Source organism: Merops nubicus, unplaced genomic scaffold, assembly GCF_000691845.1.
Source record: "Merops nubicus isolate BGI_N331 unplaced genomic scaffold, ASM69184v1 scaffold9618, whole genome shotgun sequence".
In the NCBI taxonomy this organism is placed as follows: domain Eukaryota; kingdom Metazoa; phylum Chordata; class Aves; order Coraciiformes; family Meropidae; genus Merops; species Merops nubicus.
Window position 1 is genome coordinate 635 of NW_008626316.1, and position 20,399 is coordinate 21,033.

General features: G+C 43.9%; 1 protein-coding gene across 1 annotated transcript; it reads left to right on the forward strand.

Annotated features, from left to right (window-relative positions):
- Nucleotides 1–5,674: 5,674 nt before the first annotated feature.
- DCLRE1C (DNA cross-link repair 1C) lies at nucleotides 5,675–16,593 on the forward strand (the record flags this gene model as incomplete). Its single annotated transcript, XM_008945953.1, has 12 exons — nucleotides 5,675–5,759; nucleotides 8,201–8,260; nucleotides 9,684–9,739; nucleotides 10,376–10,477; nucleotides 10,726–10,798; nucleotides 10,964–11,104; nucleotides 11,647–11,748; nucleotides 12,321–12,457; nucleotides 12,623–12,677; nucleotides 14,085–14,173; nucleotides 14,728–14,828; nucleotides 15,617–16,593. Coding segments are annotated over 12 exons (1,978 nt in total), but the record flags the coding sequence as incomplete, so codon positions are not given.
- Nucleotides 16,594–20,399: the final 3,806 nt, after the last annotated feature.

A 20,399-nucleotide genomic window follows, 5' to 3' on the forward strand; every position in this document is an offset into this window, starting at 1 on the left:
TCCAAATTTCACACTCAGGAAGAGCAAAAGAAAAGGGTAAAGATGCCTGTGTTTTTAAACACTTGTGGTATTCTGGAGCGCCTGAACGGCTCGCCCTACGATGAGCTGGAAAGAGAACTGGTGCCATCTATTGGAAAGAGAAAACAAGGACAGTCGTCAACTTGGCTTTTAGCTTTTTTGCACATTTATCCATTTTATTTTTTTCCTTCCTCTTTACCATCATATGTGTAAGGACAGAAAGAGCAGCACCCGCCAGCATGGTAGCTGTTGAGTGAAATGTGTTGTTCCCCAAGTTCATCTCTTCTGAACCTCCATAGACAGGATCACGGAACTACCAGACTTGTGGTTAACATTTCACTCTCCTTCTCAGCAAAAACTCTAAAGCATCCCACTGACAGGCAGAAAATTGTCATCAGAGCTCCTAGTGCAGGGCCATGCACCTAGAGGAAATTGTGTGGAGTACTTCTCTTGGTTACTCCTCTTGCTGGACTCAGATAAGTGCAGACATTTTTTTTCTGATTTGACTCCAAGCACTGAATTTATTAGGAAAAAAAAATTACAGATAGTATTTTTCACAGGTGATGGACAGAGTTTATTTCAAGCAAGAAATTAGAGCTGATGGTGAGGAATTCCAGCAACTCGGCACAACCAAACTGCAGCTCATTTGAGGAAGGAAAAAGCCAAAAGGAAAACCACTGCATTACAATTTCTCTACATACCAGCAAGCTCCAAATTAGATCGTCTAAAAGCTGTGCTAGAGGTACTATTTTTATTCTTCTACGTCTTTGCACAAGGATGTTATATAATTGCAGTTGTAAAAGAAGTTATCCATTTGGCTGTATGTGGGAGGGAAAGTGGTACATGACACTGCATTAAAATGCACAGAATGGGCCAAAAGCAATTAGTTAGATACATTCTTTTGCACTACCTTTGCTTCTCATATCCTGCCCAGAACAGGGTTGTCAGACTAAAAACATGATCTCGGGTCACTTTTTTCTACTCTTTTATTTCTGTCACCTCTTGGCTTCCTGGACTTGGCATTTGATGATTCTCCCTTTGAAGGCAGTAACAATATCAATAGAAATATGTTCAATACTGGACTGATAATCAAAAATCCATGACGATCCCAGATTGAACATACCACACCATCTGTTAATGGCAAATAAACATTCACATCAGACATCTGACTTCCATGCTCTTTGTAGTTGTTTTATTGTAGATGATAATCTAAGGCCTGACATTGTTTAATGTAAATTTTGCCAGCTGGCTCTGAGCCTTCTACAGGCCATGGTAGCATTTAATTGTTGGAAGAAATAATTGCATTTCATTATCTTACTTCTCTCTAGGTTATGGTGACATTCATCACACAGTACTGCTGACTGCAGAAGTTGGATGCACTTCATAACATCCCCTCTCCCCCATTTAATCTGGTCAAAGCCTGCAAAGAACACATCTTTATGGCATTTTAAGATCACCTGTCAATTGGAAATTAAGCTTAATCAGCAAATCTGAAGTCACAGCAAACACTCCAGCATTTATATTGGCAAGAAGCCCAGGTATTAATCAAGGGTAGTAGTCCTTCCACAGACCTGTGGACACCTCTGTGGACAGAACACAGTAAAGTCCCTTTAGGAACCTGGGCTGCTCAGAGGAAACAGTCCAGACTGGTGCAGTATATACTCACAGTGTCCTGAGAGAGAAGTCAGTTTTTGGGCTATGTCTGCATAGTATCTATGGGATCCTGGCCAGTATCAGGTGTTCCCTGCAGCTACCACAGCAACAGCCAGAAGCAAGAAGGCAATGCTGAGACTAGAAAGACAGGAAGAGCAGAGTTCCCTATAATATAAAACAGACATAAAACTTAAGCCCTATGTGTATATATGTAGAGATACACATAGAGACATGCTCTTTGTATCAAAGCTTTGTGAAGTTCAAGCCTTTGCTCCAAGTTTGTTAGACTCCAAGGGTTCAGCTCCTGGACAACTGCAAAAACAGTATCCAAGCTGTTAGCCCAGGGTGATGTGAAGATAATTCAGCAAAACCCTGCGTCATTTCAGACGAAGCTAAGCTGCATTATCTCAGATTTGCTGGGGAGCGAGGGTGTCCACATAAGACTGTTTCCATGGCTCAGCTGCCACAAGGGAATTTCTTAAGTAACTTGACTGAATCTGAGCTCTCAGACCTAGAGCTGACCGATGTCTATCTTTACAAATGTTACGGAGTGGCTTGGAGAAAGCCAGACACTTTTATACCTTTTACCTCCAAATATTTACCATCTGTGCAGAACAGCATAGATAGATGAGTGACTCATGACTCAACCCAGCAGCTCAGACCACTCATCAGGAGAGCTAGAACAGAAGTCTCCTTCCCTCCAGAAGCCAGCACTCTCCACTCCTGCGTGTTACCCATGACCTGCAGAATGGACAAAACAAATTCATCACATGAGAGACTCTGGTAAAAAAAAAGATCTGAATAAAATAAGTCAGCCCAAACAGTTGTTTCCTCCATTGCTTTCCTACAATGCTCATGTGTATCAAGAATTTGTTGCAAACACTTTAATGTTCCTTAGAAGCAATTTTTCCTTCTATGTAAAAAATGTGAATTGTCTTTTTTTTTATTTTTCACAAGGCCTCCTTAGTTATTCCTCTCCCTTCCCTATCTATTAGGATTTTAATTTTTCTTTGGCTTTTAAAAAGCAAAATGTTTCATTCCAATTAGAATCGGATACATTATTTCTGATTCCGAACAATACCCCTCCATTTTACATCTGCAAGGACTGTCCTTGCATTTGGATCTCTGCAAAGAACTATGAGGTACATAGATCTTATTGGCAGTGAAGCACAAACCAAAACGCTAAACTGTTCCTCCAAAACTTGGATATTTGCTGTCTAAATAAGACCTGTTCCCAAAAATGAATTCTGGCTTCTAAAACCAGATCTGGGATTACCATAGGAATAAACAGCTATCAAAAGTGTAATAAACCAGCAAATGCTGTTTTAAATTCCTCTGACAAGTATAAGGCAGTTGATCCTTGTTGCCCTCCTTTCTGCCTTTGCTGCACACACAGCAAGGTCCTGCAGTTCACAAGAACTGAGCTCAGAGCTCAAATAAAAAGCCACAATGAGCAGCTAGTATTTCTGTTCCTCATTCTCACAGAAGGTACCTTTACTGCCACTCTAACTCCCATACACTCCTAACATACCAACCATGGATGCAGTGATTGGAGACAGCAGTAGCTCAGAGATCACACTCCAAAACAGCAGAGCAGATCTCAACTACAAGGAGCCAAATTCTGTTTGCTAGCAGTGCAAGCAGAAAGCACATGGATTATGAGTTCAGCATGCATAAATCTGCTATCAGGCCTGCTCTTTATCATGCAAGTGGTCCCAAAGGTTTGCTGGTACTATTTCTAGGGAGATTCGTAACCTGCCTCCTCAGTCTGAATGCTGAAGTTCCTCAGCAGACTTGCTCCCTGCCAGTGTCCCCCATCCCCTGTGGCAATAATCACTAAAGCATCATTATGCCCTGTGTGAAGTGCTCCCTTTCATTTGCCCCACACCTGCTGCCTGATCTGGTCTTAGGCTTCGTGCAACAAGAAGCTTTTCCTAATCATCCCCCGGATACTGCTCTCTCCTCCACCATATCCTTTAGCCTTCCTTTCTTCATAGAACCATTGGAAGTTTTGGGGTGGAAGGGACTTTTAAAGATCACCTAGTTCAACCCCCTTGAAATAAGCAAGGACATCTTCTAGATCAGGTTGCTCAGAGCCCCATCCAACCTGACCTGGAATGTTTCCAGGGATGGGACATCTACCACCTCTCTGGGCAACCTGGGCCAGTGTCTTGCCAAAATAACTGTAAGAAATGTCTTCTTTAGGTCTAGGTTAAAGCTCCCCTCTTTTAGTTAAAAAACCATTACCCCTTGTCCTATCACAGCAGGACCTGCTTATAAAAGTCTGTCTCCATCTTTTATTCAAGTCCCCTTTAAGTACTGAGAGGCCACAACAAGGTCTCCCCTGAGCCTTCTCTTCCCCTCCCCATCTTTTCTGTAGGCCTCCTTCAAGAACTGGGAGGCTGCTCTGAGATCTCCCCAGAGCCTTCTCTTCTCCAGGCTGAGTAAACCCAGCTCTCTCAGACTTCCTCACAGCAGAGGGGTCCCAGCCCTTGTGTGGCCTCCTCTGCTCCAACAGGTCCATGTTGCCTCCTCTGGCCTGCTCCAACAGGTCCTTGCCTTTCCTGTGCTGAGGACTCCAGATCTGGACACAGCACCTCAGCTGGGGTTTCACCAGAGCAAAGGGACAGAATCCCCTCCATCGACCTACTGGCCATGCTGCTTTGGACACAGCCCAGGGTGCTGTTTGCTTTCTGGGCTACAAGCACACATTGCTGACTCATGTCCAGCTTTTCACCCAACAGAAGTCCCAAGTCCTTCTCCTCAGGGCTGCTCTCCATTCCCTTCATCCCCCAGGCTCCACTGACACTGCGGGTTGCCCGATCCAGGCACAGAACCCTGCACTTGGCCTTGAACCTCTTGAGATTTACATCTTCAAAGCGGAGACCGCGATCTTCCCTGACACGCAGCGTGCTCCCCACGCGATCGTGCTTCTCCCTGCTGCGGTCCCCGCTCGGCCGGCGGCTCTGTATTGATACTGGGGGTTGCCCAGACTCAGGTTCCTTGTTAAACTTAATGAAGTTCATGAGGATCTTGCAGTTACTCTCTGGAATTGGGTCGGTGCATGGTGGCAGTGCTGTGCCTCTGCTGTGACGGAGGCCAGCAGTGCTCTGAGGTGTACGAGGAAGCAGGGAGCCAGCATTTTGAGGGAGATATAAATTCCCCTCTGGTCAGCACTTGTTAGATTTTGTCTGGAGTACTGAGTTCAGTCCTGGACTCCCCTGGACAAAAACATCATCATTTTGAAGCAGGACCACCAAGCTGGTCAGGGGCTGGAGCGTTGTGATGTGTGAGGAGGGGCTGAGAGCTGGATGTCTTAAAAGTAGGAGACAGCCTCGTGTCATTGTTACAGGCAGGGGTAGAGAGTATCGAGCCAGACTTTTGAAGGTACACGATGAAGGGGCAAGGGCCACCTTTTCTTTTTCACCATGAGGAGGGTCAGACATGGGAATGTGCCCACAGAGGGTGTGGGCCAGTTCCTAGGCACTGTTGAATTGATTAGAGGAGATGTTGCATCTCAAATGCAAGCAAAGAAATCCCCTTGGCTCAGCAGGTCTCTGTGCACTGTGTAAAAGCTAGAGGGAGGTAGGAAGTGTCCTGCAGATGGTAACTGTCCCAGATGCCTGTTCCAGGGGGAGCACACACCTCTTGAACAGACTTTGCTGGGTGTAGAAACAGGTGAGGAAACTTGTACACATGACCATGTACCACGGGCTTTATTTGTGTCTGCACAAAACCACAGCCACGGGCACACATGGGTCAGCCTTTGCCTTTGTTGTGCTGAAGACAAGGCTGCTCAGCGAGGTGAAGTAACACCCTCATCTTCTTCAGGCTGGCCAGAACAGCTCCCGAGGGGCCACTGCTCTGCAGGTCTCCTCAGATGAGAGGGTCTGAACCTATGCCTTTGTCTCAGTCTTCATGTACCAGGTGCTGCTGTGTCCTTAGACTGTTCCCTGCCACTACTTTAAAAACCACTCATCTGTGTTTTTTTCTCTTTCCACAGCTTGAAAGTTAAATTGTACTGCTCACCAGTAACTAAGGAATTGCTGTTGACTAACTGGAAATACAAGTTTTGGGAGAATCACATTGTGAGTTTTTGTTTATTTTTAACACTTTCCAAGCAGTGATCCTAGGGAAGAGGAAGCTTTCCCTCTCCAGAAATGCCTAAATGTTGGTGTTGATGCAGTGTCCCAGGGCTACATCAGTGTGCCTTTCCTTGCTGCTGCCTGTGGGGGACTGCCCTGTTGTGTTTACTATTTAATTGTATTTTTCCCCTCACAAAATTTATCCTTTTCTCTTAACTTCAGTTTTAAACATGCTCTATCTGTACATTGACCATTTGTATCGTTCCTTCATTTCCTTACTTGCTCATGTCTCTGCTTCTGCCCTTAATTAATTTCTCTTTTGCTTCATTCAGAGTCTCAAGTCTTGGGGTATGTATAATCTTTTAGTTATATTATTTTGCTTTTTGGAAAACGGACTGTCTCTAACATGAAATTATTTTAGTGATGTAATGTCACTGAAAAACTTAATTACTTTACTTGATTTCCACTGTTTGGAGCCAAACTTGAGGTGGTCAGTGGCCATGTAGGGGTGTGACCTGTAGCTGTTTCCTTCCCTTTGCAGATGCGGGCTTTGAAATTGAACAAATTTCTGTTGACGTCTCACTGTGTGTACATAAATCATCACATAGTGTAAGGATCTGGCTGTACCCCCCAAGCAAGGAGAGGAGAGTTTTCTAGTCAAGTGGAAGGTCAAGAAGGACCTCAGGCAAGCTGCAACTTGTTTTCTTGGGGGAGTTAAGGCTCAGAGTTCCCTTAAATAGGTTGCAAGTGTGGGTCTTAAGCTCTGTGTCCCAAGAAACTCATACGAGCGGGACCTAGGAGGTAAATCTGGGTAGGATCAAAAAGAGAAGTAGGGGACTTTTCCTAGGCCTGGTTTGGTTGTGAAGCTGAGGGAGAAGATAACTAGCTTTATATGAAGCCCTGAGAAATGAAAGGATTTAGCAATCTGGGGAGCCAGCATGGTTCAGGGCTCTGTAAAAAGGACACTGAGCATCCCTTAGGTTTGTTTGATGTGTGAAGGATCACGGCATGTAGAGGTGACAGTTTCTAAGCCTGTAATCTTCTTGGGCTACCAACAATAAAACTGGATGTGTTTATGGTGGAGTTTTTGCTGGTGTTGGCTGCATTTCTTTTTATTTTTAAGCTTAAAATAAACAATAAAGCTGTCTGTTTATTTCTAGTATTGTTTGAGTTTATCTTAGATGAAGAGGTCCCTTGTGAGGAGGTATCTGTAAGCTATTAGCAGTTTGTATGAACAGCAGAAGGAAAGTAGGCAGTGCTGGTCCTGCCATCCCTGAGTTTTTTGAGAAAATCTTAATCTAGAATGAGATGTCAGAGGTACCTGTGGTACAGTCTACTATACTGTTCTGTTCCTGTCTGACCTTTGTTTGTGTGTGTGGCATAAGAGGCTCTTTGAATCTGCTGCTGGCTTGAACACTTACACAGTCAAAGGTGAGGGAGAGCTCTGCTGGGGATATTGTCATTTATGTTTATGAAGCTAAATGGTGCCTGTCAGTGAAGGATTCTTTGGGCAGTTCAGATCTAAAACATGACAGTTGTTTCACTGCAGTAGGAAATTTGAGAATTACTGAGAAATATTAAGCACGCAGAATTTAGATCAGCCTCTTGAGTTTACTCAGCTTCAGAAATTGTCAATGATAAAATTAGTATCTATGTTTAAAAAATCAGCTCTTGCCAGTGGCTTGAATTGTGAATATAAAATGCTTTTTGGCATCTGTACCTGTGTCTGGGAGGAAGCTCTGGGTTTGAGTGACATTGTGGTTTCTGATGGAGAAGCCAAATATTTGTGTGAGTGTCACCTTTGTGTGAGTAGCAGCTGAAGGGATCTTGTGGAGCTGCCCAGGAGACCACTCGGCTGAGAAGCTGGAGGTTGTACCTAAGTAGGGTGGTGAGAGGAGACTTTTCTTTCCCTGTGGCTTTTTTGGGTAGGAGAATTATATACAAATATTGTCTGAAACAAAGGAAAAAAACAAACCAGGAGGATGGAGAGGAGCCTGAATAGCAATGCTAGCCTTGCAGCCAGCCACAGAGTGTGTATGCTGCAGGACTCTGTAGTCCAGGATATGGCAAAATGGGGGATTAACTGGGGTCTGGAGATTAATCATCTTTCCACAAACACAGAAATCTGTGCTCTTGAGTCACCCCAAAAATAATGCATATGATCCAGCCAGAGCTGTTGCTGTTAGAAATCCAACATGTTCTACGTTTTTTAGGCACATATGCCTTGATTGAGGTGTCTCTATTTCATTTTTTAGACAATTTAGGAAATTTTTTTCCACTGGGAACGTGAGTTCATGACTTACTATGGGAAAAGGAACCTAATTTTATAGGCTTAGCATTAGCCACAGTGGGTGCTAGAGAAGTCTATGTACTGAGGACTTAGTTATAGACATGACACAGATTGGTCAGTAAATCCTGTTATGCGTTTATTCATTTTATTACAGGTTGCATTGGAAGTTGAAACTCCAACTCAGATTTCTTTAGTAGATGAGGCATCTGGTGAGGTAAGTTACAGAAAAAATCATGTTTTAATGGGCAGTAAGACAGTTGAGATGAGGATGGGATGTTACAGGTAAGAGCTGCTTCCCAAGTGGACCAGCAACTTTTAAAATGTGTGTTTCCCCTTTCTCCAAGATGTGCAGCATTATGGATTCTTTTTCCCTGATTTGTTCTTACTAACAGCATTTTTTGGTAATGCCTTTCCAGGGTATTAGTGATTACCAACTTGTCTGTTGCTCTTGTGATTTGTTTTTAGTTCCTGACTTATTTTAGCAAGCTTTAATGGTCGGATTTAAAGGTCTGGTAGGGCAGCTCCAGGCAAAGTCTATACCAGGATATTTCCCTGGTGGTAGTGGCTGCTTGGTGGGTGAAAGGCTGGACGTGAGCTGGCAATATGTGCTCACAGACCAGAAGGCCGGTGGTATTCTGGGCTGCATCAAAAGCAACGTGGACAGTGGGTGGAGGGAGGGGACTCTGCCTCTTTTCTCTGCTCTGGTAAAACCCCAGCTGAGGTGCTGTGTCCAGATCTGGAGTCCTCAGCACAGGACAGACATGGACGTGTAGGAGTGGGTCCAGAAGAGGCCACAAAAAACATCAGAGGGCTGGAACCCCTCTGCTGTAAGGACAGGCTGAGAGAGCTGGGGTTGTTCAGCCTGGAGAAGGCTCCACGGAGACCTTACAGCAGCCTTGCAGTGCTTAAAGGGGCTTATAAGAAAGATAGGGACAAAGTTTTTAGCAGTGCCTGTTGTGAAAGGACATTGGGTGATGGTTTTAAACTAAAAGAGGGGAAATTTAGACTAGATATAAGGAAGATATTTTTTACAATTTTTACAAGGATGGTGAGACCCTGGTTCAGGTTGCCTAGAGAGGTAGTAGAAGCCCCATCCTTGGAAACATTCCAAGTCAGGTTGGACAGTCCCTGAGCAACCTGATCTAGCTGAAGATGTCCCTGCTCACTGGAGGGGGGTTGGACTAGATGACCTTTGAAGGTCCCTTCCAGACCAAACCATTCTATGATTCTATTCAAGGAAGTAGGACTGTGGATGCTCCATCACTGGAGGTGTTCAAGACTGATTGAATGGGACCTTGCACAACCTGGTCTAGTGGGTGGGGTCTAAACCCATGGCAGGGGGGCTGGACATAGATGATTTTTAAGGTCCCTTCCCACCCAAATCCTTCTACAATTTTATGACTGTCCTCTGGCTGACTTGCTGTTATAAGCACCATGCAATATCCAGTCATCCCTTCTGGGGTGACAGGATGGTCGTTGTTCTTCAGGGCTTGTTGGAATGTGAAGAGACTGTATTCAAAAGCAACACTAACTGCTGCAAGAGGCTGTGGGGAGTAATGAGTTGCTTTCACTGTGCCAGTGAAGGCAGTGGTAGTACTTACTACTGAGTGAAAATAATGCTAACTCATCCCTTCCAGAAAGAAGATATAGAGGTGACACTTCTTCCAGCTGGTCACTGCCCAGGATCAGTCATGTACGTCTTGTCAATACTGTAAATGTCTCCGCTGATAAACTTGTCAGATAGAGTTCTCACTAAGTACTGTGGTGGGTTTTTTTCTAGCTAGAAAAAAATAGTGAATTTAAAATTCTTGCTTGGGGATAATACCACTGTGGCAGGGTCTTGGCCCTGGTTGGGAAACCACTGCACTGTCTGGGATCTCTCTAGACAGAAGCTGTTACCTTGGTGGGGCAGATTACTTCTCCCCATGCCTATGAATAACAACTTTCTTGATGTCAACAATACTTAAAAATGATGTAGGAAGCTGTGATTAAAAATAAATCCTCCATTTCTGAAGTATGACAGTAAAAAGAAGGTGCCCAGCTTCCTGGTACAGACACCTGATAGATCCCTCTGGGCTATGCTCACAGAATCTCTGAGGCTTTTGTTTTCAACTCTGCCCAGCCTCAGCACAGCTTATTTTCCAGACATACTGAGTCTGAATTATCAGGTTTGTCTGAAATTGCTCTAGGATCAAATTGAGCCCAATATTTCTCATATGTCATACGTCAGTCACACAGAATACAGCTGGCTCTAAGCGAGGTAAGAAGTCAACACCTGGCATGTAGCGTTTTATATTGCTGAGTTTGACCAAAGTGTTTCTGTTGGTAGGTTTTTGTTTGAAGGTGGAAATGGCACCGTGCTGTATACAGGGGATTTCAGGCTTGCAAAGGGAGAAGCAGCCAGAATGGAACTTCTGCATTCAGGGACCAGGTGAGACTTTCATGAACTATTCATGGGATTTAGAAAGAGTAAAAGATCACACAGGCATGGACTATTGGGGAATGACACACTTTTTTCCCCATTTGTTTTAATTCTGGATTAAATGTATCTGCAGTCAGGCAGTGCTGCAGTTGGCAGGCCCTTTTGACTTGCTCTTTGTAACAGAGAGGAAGCGATGCCCTCTGAAGAGGGAGGAAGTGGTGCAGTGCTCACCCTGACAGCACATTTCTCTCTTTCAGAGTAAAAGACATCCAGAGCGTGTATTTGGACACCACTTTTTGTGATCCCAAATTTTATCATATACCAAGCAGGGTAAGTCTAAATAAGCTGTGAGAGGAAAGGTCCTTAAAGCTGCTAATTAATTAACCACCCCTTTGTTAGGTAAGTCTTGCAAGGCGATGCCATTTTGCATTACCAAATCACAGGACTTTGGAATCATCTTCAAAACCATTTCACAATGTTTTGTACTCTCTGCAGGAGGAATGTTTAAATGGGATTTTAGAGTTAGTGCGAAGCTGGACTTCACTGACTCGTTATCATGTGGTGTGGCTGAACTGCAAAGCTGCTTATGGATATGAATATTTATTTATAAACCTCAGTGAGGAACTTGGAATCAAGGTAATATTTCTGTTGTTGTTGCTTTAGAGTAGATCCTCAGCAATGATAGTAGCCAGTCACTGAGCTGGAAATGGCTGTTCAAAGGACTGCTGTATGTGAAGGATATGCCTGCTGGGATTGATGTCACTTAAAAACCTACAACTGTGCTCAGACTGAGTTAACTAGTTCCTTTCAGTCTGGAACACATGAGCTCCCAAGGGCTCATGTTAATCCCCTGTTTTTAAGCTCAGTGTTTACCCCTCTTTATCTTGTGAATGGTCAAAGCCTTCTCATTTACACAGGACAGTAATAGTTAGCAGATATATTCTGACTTTCTTTTATTAATATTTGTCCCTCTTCAGCATGGGATTTATGTTGTGCTTCTTCTACATGTCCAAGTTACTCTTGACTAACACTTCTCCACTTGGACATTATTAGTGGGTCATAATTGTTTAAATGCCTACCAGCATTTGTTGAGAACAGAACCACATCTGTAGAGTTGCTCCAGCTGCAGTCTGGCAAAGACATCGAGCTAATTAAAACTAAACTCTGCCTTTCTCTAGGTGCACGTGAACAAACTTGATATGTTCAGAAACATGCCAGAAATCCTGCACCATATTACTACAGATCGACACACTCAGATCCACGCCTGTCGACACCCTCGGGTCTGTATCATCTGCAAAGCCTCTGCTACCTTTGCTGTGAAAGCCTGGTTGTAAGTCCTCATGTTTTGCTCCTGTTGTGCTAATGAAGACCTGGACCAAATGGCAGCTTAACTTACAGAAGAGTAAGAACTTTAGTTAGTGGGTTGAAGTTTTTAATTAAAAAAAAAAAAAAAGGGAAAAATGTATTAGCTGATGGTAGAAATAATTTAATTGTGTTTGAAAATGAAGACAAGCAGCAGAGTAGAACAGCCAGGTAGTATCCATTTAAATATATCACAAGCAGCTCAGATGGTGCCTCCTGCAGCATACAGCCTGTCCTGTCCAGGGTGCCTGTCAAGCTGGAGGCTCCAGCCTGGAAGAGTGCAGGTAGAGCTGGAGGTGGCACGCTGGGGCATTGGTCTCTGTGACTGACTTGCTTTGTCAGCTGCACTAGGGAAGCAAGAGGCAACAAGAAAGAGTTCCAAAAGAGCTGGAAGTGAGATGAACACTTGGTCTGGCTAGGTAGTATGTGCTCAGTTTCTGGAGGGAAAAAAGGCTCAGGATTACACTTAATTTTATCTCCCATCTGTCAGGATGATGACTGCTTTCGAGGGAACAGGCTGCCCTGTGGGATGACGTGCCAAAACGGAACTCCCTTGCACGTAATCAGCATCAAACCCTCCACTATGTGGTTTGGAGAAAGGATCAAGAAGACCAACGTAATAGCGAGGTGAGTGTTTGGGCTGTGCAGAAACCTGTTGTTTCAGGTGCCTAGCTCACCTGACACTTGTGGAACTGTATCTCAAAACAGACTTTAAGAGTAGGTCCTGCTTGCCTGTTGACTGAAGATGGAAAGCAGTTACCTAATTTTTATGCTTCCTCTGTATTTTTTTAGGACTGGGGAGAGTACCTACAGAGCTTGTTTCTCCTTCCACTCTTCATACAGTGAGGTTTGTATGCTTGTAGTACTGAATATACAGTGATTAAAAAAAAAATTGAAGTAGTTTTATTTTGGAGCTGATGACATGACTTGTCACAATAAAAAAAGACTTCTCAGTAGTATGACATAAGGTGATAGGAAGGTCTGGATGCTGAAGACAGAGAAGTTTGTTTTAATGTAGCTGCAGAAGAGCATGTTAAGTTTTAAAAGCCTGTTTTTTTGTTCTCTCTTCTCGAAGTGTAGGTCACTGTTACAGCTGTTTTGACTGCCTTCCTGTTTTACGGGATCGTGTAACTACACAATGCTTAAAGCTTGGAATCTTGTTTTTCAATACTTCATTTATCTGCTGTGACTCAGTTTTGGGTGGATTCGCTGCCTTTTCCCTGCACATTTAAATAGAATTTTCTCATGTAGTGGTTGCCACTGTTACTCCTCTTTGTGTTAAAGCCTGGAAGGAAATTGGTCATGGCAGCACCCACTCCAGAATCACACAACTTCATTTGATGTGAACTCAATCCAGTTCTTAAAATACTTATTTCTGTGAAGAAACTGAACTGAAACTGGATCAGTGGTAACAATTAACCTGTCACAAAGCCTTGCACGTACAAAATGGAGATTATTCAGAGCCCTAGGAACACAGCCCTGGTTTTAAGATCCCAGTTAAGTTTTACTTTAGTCTGCCAGGCAGAATTTTAAGCGGAGGTACGTGTGTAGTACATGCAAGATGGCAGCTTTGCTGGCAGAGTATGGGGGGTGCACTGTAACAGGCTTGGACCTCCATGTGTAAAAATAAATGGGCCCTACTGGTCTGTGTGGGTAGGAATGGAATCTGCAAACTTTCAAGTGTCTTCAGTGCTCAGCACTGGTAAAGCCTCAGCTGGAGTGGGCTGCCCCAAACCAGACACAATTCTTCAAGAAGTTTGCTGTCTGGAGAGCATCTGGAAAACAAGAGACTAAGGCCTGGAAAAGGTAATGTGTCCTGTAGTAGTGGGCTTTTATAGTGGACTGAAGGAGGACTTTAGGAAAAATGTTTTGAGGAAGAGAATAGCTGATGTGCACAACTAGGGACTTGAAGCCCAGTAAGCAAAACGCAGGTCTGAGAAGATCTACAACAGTGAGGACAGTGAAGTGCTGGATCACGTTCCCTAGGAGCGGGTCTGTCTGGCCTTCTCTTTCAGAGGTGGTGATGGTCTGTGTGGTTGGTCATTGCCATGAGGTGAGGCCAAGTCCTCAGCATCCTTTCAGACCTGTTTTGTTGTTACAGAGCTGTCTGCTTTGATAGAGTTTGGCTGATGAACCCTATTGGTCTTTACCTGAGACAGGTGGTAGCACTTGCAGGTGTGCTTTGATCAGTGCTGTCATTAAGTGAAATTGTTGATGTAACTTGTTAAATTGCTGCTTCTTTTCTTCAATTTAGATTAAGGATTTCCTGAGCTATATCTGTCCTGTGAATGTGTATCCCAATGTACTGCCCGTGGGTGGGACAGAAGACAGTGTTATAGAAATGTAAGTGGCCAGTGGCTGCTGAGTGGAGGTGATCTGATCTGATCCTGTAAGGACAACTCCCCTCCTGAATCCCAGCCTCCCAAGCACGTCTTTTGTGCCTTTCTGTCTTTGGCTTTACTTGTCTGATAATCAGATTTATTTTTTTTTTTATTTTCCATATTCAGTTCTGGAGACTTCAGCTCTCTGAACACTTGTACGTTGTGCTAAGTCTGAGAGTTTATGTTCCACACAGTACTTACATCTCTGTATAGAAGCTTTTCTGCTGTTGGACTCTATTTGGGTGGAATCTGAACACATGTTCATCTCACTTTATTTTGTGACTTATTTCTGTTTGTCATTGCTACTTCTCACAAGTTTTTTTTTAAGAGGGTTTCAGCTGCCTGAGCTCACCAGTGTATCACAAACTTTTTCCAAGCTGTTGCTGCCTTTGCTTTAATGCTTTTGCTGCAGTGCCTGTGAAAGGCATGAACTTAGATCAAGTTAAAAGATGTACTTTTTATCTTGATAGTATCTGCCGAGTTCTAACTATTAATGGCTTTTGTCATTCACCTCAGATTAAAGCCATTATGCAGGTCGTACAGGAGAAACATGGAACCCAGGTACAAGCCCTTAGGAACACTGAAGAGAGTCCACAAGAGAGACTTGTCTGATACAGGTAAAGGTTCTGCTGGTGCTACTGTGCCTCAAATGGAAGTCTGAGACTAAGCAGAGGTGCCAAAAGCCACAGTGTTCACTGTAGTCTGTGTTCAAAGCAGCAGTTAGAGAGACAAGTTAAATCAACTGAGGTCTTAGGAGGGTGAAAGAGCACTGACTGTGTGCTTGTCTGACGTCTTAAAATGCACTTACTGCTCACCAGCCCTTTAGTTTCAGAAGATTTCCATCCTACACTCCTAGACCATTCCCAGTGAAGGTTCTTGTAAGCCTGCTTGTGCCACCTCCTGTGCTCTGGAGGACAGGGTGGTGTGGCAGTGGCACTGCCCCTCTGCGTGACCTCACCCTGCTGGCTTTTTAGCACCTAGCAGCTTTTTTAACTTCAGCTGGTAAATGGATGCCCTACAAAGCCTCTGGAAGGCCACTTGGGCACTCGAAGCCAGCTCTGGGCCTGATGCATTCTCTTTGGCTGTTTCGGAAGTGCCAGGCAGGCAGGGGTGATGCAGCCCTGGGAGATGGGTCAGAGGCCTGACTAGAAGTGCCTGCCAGGGCTCCGTCTGGGCTGCTGTGGCTGTGGAGGGGGGCAGCTGGCAGCCTTCCTTGTGGGGCACTGTGCTGGGCAGGCAGGGCAAGCTGTCGGTCGTGGCCTGCTCAGTCTCCAACTGCCTCAAAGAACCTTTTCCTCTCTTTATACTAAACGAATTTTTGTTAAAGCTTTGCTCTCAACAAAGTTTTAGCAGAAATGTGAACTTTTCTGAGCGTGTTTTGTTTTGTTTCCTGTTTTATTGACAGATGAAGATGATCTCTTTGATTCAGAATTAACTTCTGCACGGCCCAAGATTCCAAAACAGCAGGGAGCAGAGAGCAGGCCCCCCAGCACAGGGCAGTCTGAAGGAAACATTCCTAGGAGCACAGAAAGTTACAGTGTGACCACACCTTACACCCCGCTCAAGGCAGACTTCATGGACTGTGAGGAATCAAATGATGATGATGACGACGACGATGATGAAGTATCTGAAAAAAAGCCAGTTCAAGTTCCTTCCCATGAGCCAGATGGCTCATCAAATTTCAATGGAGTAACTGGTGACTCACAGGAGCCTAATGCCGACATCCCTCGCTGGGATGCATTTTTTAAGTGTAACAAACTAGAAGAGAGCTCTGAAAATGAGGACAACTTCCCATCTTCAGCAGATGCTGGTGGGTCCCAGTCCCTCTTCAGTGATTCGGATGGAGTGAGTGACTCAACACACATCTCCTCCCAAAATTCTTCTCAGTCAACACACATATCGGAGCAGGGGAGCCAGGGCTGGGATAGCCAGATGGACACAGTCCTCCTCACCTCCCAAGAGAGGAGCGCCTTGGACTTGAGCTGCTTCAGCAAAGGTGGGGGCAGAGCAGTCGCTGCTGTGTCGCAGGAGACGGCCAAGGACAGTCCCCCTGACAAGAGCGGGAGGCAGCCACCGGCTCAGATCAGATCCTGTGCCTGTGATGGTGCCTGGGACTCGAGAGGCAGAGGCTGCGAGAGGGACGCAGACACCGGCGCCGCTCAGGTTCCAGACGTGCTGGTGGAAGTAAGTGACAGCTCCAGGACTCCCGAGCTCGAGCTGAGGAAGGACTCCCAGAGCTCCTCTGACTTCGAGATCCCCTTGACCCCCGGTGCTGAGGTGCCTCAGCCAGACAAACTGCACTCTCTGTACAAGAAGCTAGCAGCAGGTGAGAACATACTCAGTGAGAAAAAAAGTCTCCCGAAGACAAGTACAACTGATTAGCCATCATGATTACAAATACTGACAGTTGTCTATTAGCCCCAAGATTACTTTTCTCTTTAGTGCTGATTACTGTCTGCAGCTATGCTCATTCATGCAGATTTTTCAGCATGTTTTTTACTGTCAGAACTCGGAATTTGCTGCCTGTGTAACTTTACTGTTCCTTCCATGAACTATTGAAGTGTTCCTAGGAGAGACTGTAAAAGCCTTTTGTCTTCCAAGGTTCTGTTCTCCCAGACTGTAAGTGGACAACAAATGGACCAGACAGAACTAAAGGTAGAAAACAAAATGAAATTTAGTGGTTCTTTTTTATCATGAGCTCTCAAAGAGTTTGCCTTTGATACAGATGTGATGTCAGGTTTTAATGAAATATTGCATTTTTAACTGTGGGAACATGACATGCTTCAAGAACAACTACACAAACAATGCAATCATTGCACTTTCACTGCAGTGACTTTTAAAAGCAGCTGCAGAAGAGATTTGGGAATCACTGAGAAGTTTTTCTTTTGAATGTAATTGTTCTTTTCAAGCAGTCCCTCTACCTCAAACAAGTGTTGTCATCCAATTTTAACCCCTCATGGTTTAAATCAAACTCATTGCAAACAACTTGTCACTTCCTCCATGTTTTGGTATGTTCTGATATTTTTTTTTTTTTCCTAGAATTGGAAATAAAATCCTGTGGCTCCGAAGCCCCCAGCAGTAGCCTGCTCTGGAGGTGAACTCACAGCAACAGAAGCTAATGTCTTGGGTGAAAACATGTCCAGGCTAACAGTCTTATGTTACCAGGGTTCACCTCCTCTGCAACATTCTGCTGATTTCACTGAATTCAGACTTGTTTAGATTTCTTTTTTAAATTCAAGACAGTAAGATCCTCCATGCACGTGTAACATCGTAGCTCTTTGCCAAAATTCTCAGCTTCTAAAATGGATGCAAGTCAGGTTTTTGGTAAACCTTAGCACTTACAAAAAAATGCCTAAACAGCAGAATCGGCTAAAAATCCATGAGGTTTCCTATCCCTGTGGCCTGAAGTGCCAGAGACAGATGTGAACAAACTTTTGGTATGACTGTCTTCAGCCTTTCTGCCATCTTTAGTGATCTGTGATGATCAGTCTGCTGCTGGGAACGGCAGCAGGAGAGGAAAAGAAATGAAGGAAGGAAAATGGCTATTATCTCTGCATGGTTTTACATGTCCATGTATTTCTCCACAGTCAGCTTGCCCACTCCATTCCTGGGATCTGTTAATGTGACTTCCAGATGTGGTCTGTCAACATTTTGGTTGGTTGATTGCTGTGTTTTATTTTGGTTTAAAGCAAGTCTGAGTGAGAGAAACTGCTGTTTTTACTACCTCGTGAATAAAGTCATGCAGAGCAGAGTTTCAGCTTTGGCTTGTTCCCTTAACTGTACTAGGCATGCAAGCTCAGGGCTGCATTTATCACGTCCTTAAATACATAGGAACCCGTCCTGCTTTAACCAGTGAACAGTGTAAATTTGTACCAGTTATCAGCCATAAACTGACTAGGAAACACACAACTTCCTCAGGATTGCTCTACTATAGTCCTTAGAGTGCTAGAAAATTTGGGTACAGGACAGGAGATAAGAGGTTGAAGTCTTAAAGCAAATTCTACTCCTCCAGCTACAGCTGATTTTGACAGGCCAGGATTATTCTTTTTCTTAAGAATGACAACAACGAGAGAAAAACTAAATTTAATTTATTTTATCAAAAACTATAGGAAGATAGCAATACTGGAGATCACACATTCTGAAAAGAAAATGTTCCTGAGCTTACAAACTGCATATTCTAATGTACGCAGTCCTAAAACATACATTAGAAGTAACCAAAAGATGGACTTAACTTTGAGATTAAATAAATAAACAATAGCTTTCCTTACAGGTGACCTTGCAGCTTTAGTTTTGCTGCCAAATACATACCCCAAAATTCAACCCAATAAAAGACTGCTAGAGGACAGATCACAGGTTACCAGGCTCTAAGAAGTGATCATACACCACTGAACTGGTGGCCACGATGTCGCCAACGGGACCACAAAGCAAAACCAAGGCAGAAGCCAGGCTGGCTTAGGCTCTGTAAGAAAATGAAAACAGCTTCCTCTCCTTTTCCAATCAGGTGACTTCACATCCCTTCCCCCTCCCAACTCATAAAAACAGCAAAAGGAGTTTTAGAAGTCACACAATGTCCCATCAAGCAAACTCGCTGACTGCGATCCAAACGCACTGTGAATATTCAATAGCAAATACTGTTCAAGGCTCTGAACTGGAAACTGGATACATGGGTTTACTTCAAATAAATACAAAATAGTTACCTCCCAGAACAGACATTAACGGTCCTTTATTTGCTGCACAAGAGGTAACACACATCCTGAAAGCAGAGCAGTGTTACTCCAGTGCTGGTGGTAGCACACGCGGCCCGGGGAGAAAGGCAGACACCGAACCCAAGCACAACTACTAACATTTGGGTCTTTTCAAATGTATTTACTCGTGATTTTTAAACCAAATGGGAACGGACGTAGATGGAGAGAGCATGAAACCAGCTCTGGGTCACCTTGCACAGGAGAGGCCAGTTTGGTAGGACACCCAGTTCTTGCCACAGGCCCCCCCAGCAGCCCGCAGTGCCGGGGCAGGCACAGCCAGCAGCGGGTAGGGAGCTGGAGATGCACCCACGTGGGAGCACCACTGAGTCGGGCTACGTGCAAGAGAAACAGCCCCAGATGACACAAGATCATCTGCAGTTTGACACCATTAGAGCTCCACATTCCACCTACAAGTTATATATTTAATATATTTTTTTTTAAAAATAAAAAATTAAAAAAAAAAGAGATGTGGCATAATAAAAATTGTCTAGATTGAGCATTTATCCACGTGTATGGATTCAGGTGAGCCTGGTCACATCAAATACTTTTACATCAAAGCAAACTTTTCCCTATTCACTAAACAGTATAAAAGTATCTCTTTCAGCCTGTATCTCTTCCTGTTGCAGATTACAAAACTTACACAGCACATTCAGTGGCCCATGCTCATCACCCAACCACAAACTGATTTTGGCTAGGAGCACAGAAAATGTTGTTCTCTTGCCAAAGAGCCAGATCTTCAGTGCAAATGCAACTGTGCTTCTTAATGAATAACCAACCTGTATCATCCTTTGAAACACTCTTTTTGGAGTGTTAGTAATTACCATGGAATTTAAGGCATTTTCTAACAGATTAAGGAAACAGTTATACACTGGGAACTTGACCTCATTCACCTGAGCCAACAGCTGTGCACCTTATAAAGGTAACTCGGTGACCTATGATACATAGCTAGCATCCGTTTATGGAGCATCCATTTATGGAGCAACATTATTCTGCCTGACCCTATCAACATTTACACGATTTGAAAGCAATACGCAAGCTTTACAAGCTTTTAATCCATAAGAATAAAGCACTTGGATCATCCCTGGAGCATGAACCTTGGTTGTAACTCCGCTCATAACCTACCTCAACTGCTCTTCAGTGGTTTTGAAGCCAAGCAAAACTTAGCATACATTTTGAACAGATCAAGACAACTTGAAGTTGATCAGGAAAAGGAAAAAAATAAAAAAAGATGACTCAGGCAGCTGAAGAACAGTACATTTCTCAGCCTTTACATTCAAGAACATCTTACAAATGTCTACAGCAAATGGATAAGATCCCCCCATGTCTAACTTCACTGAAGTTAACATTTTTGCAACACGAAAAATCAGGCCTAGTATTTTAAAAGTCTGTCACTAGGTAAAAAAAGTCACAGTATGTAAAAGCTTAATCAAAACCAGTTGTGAA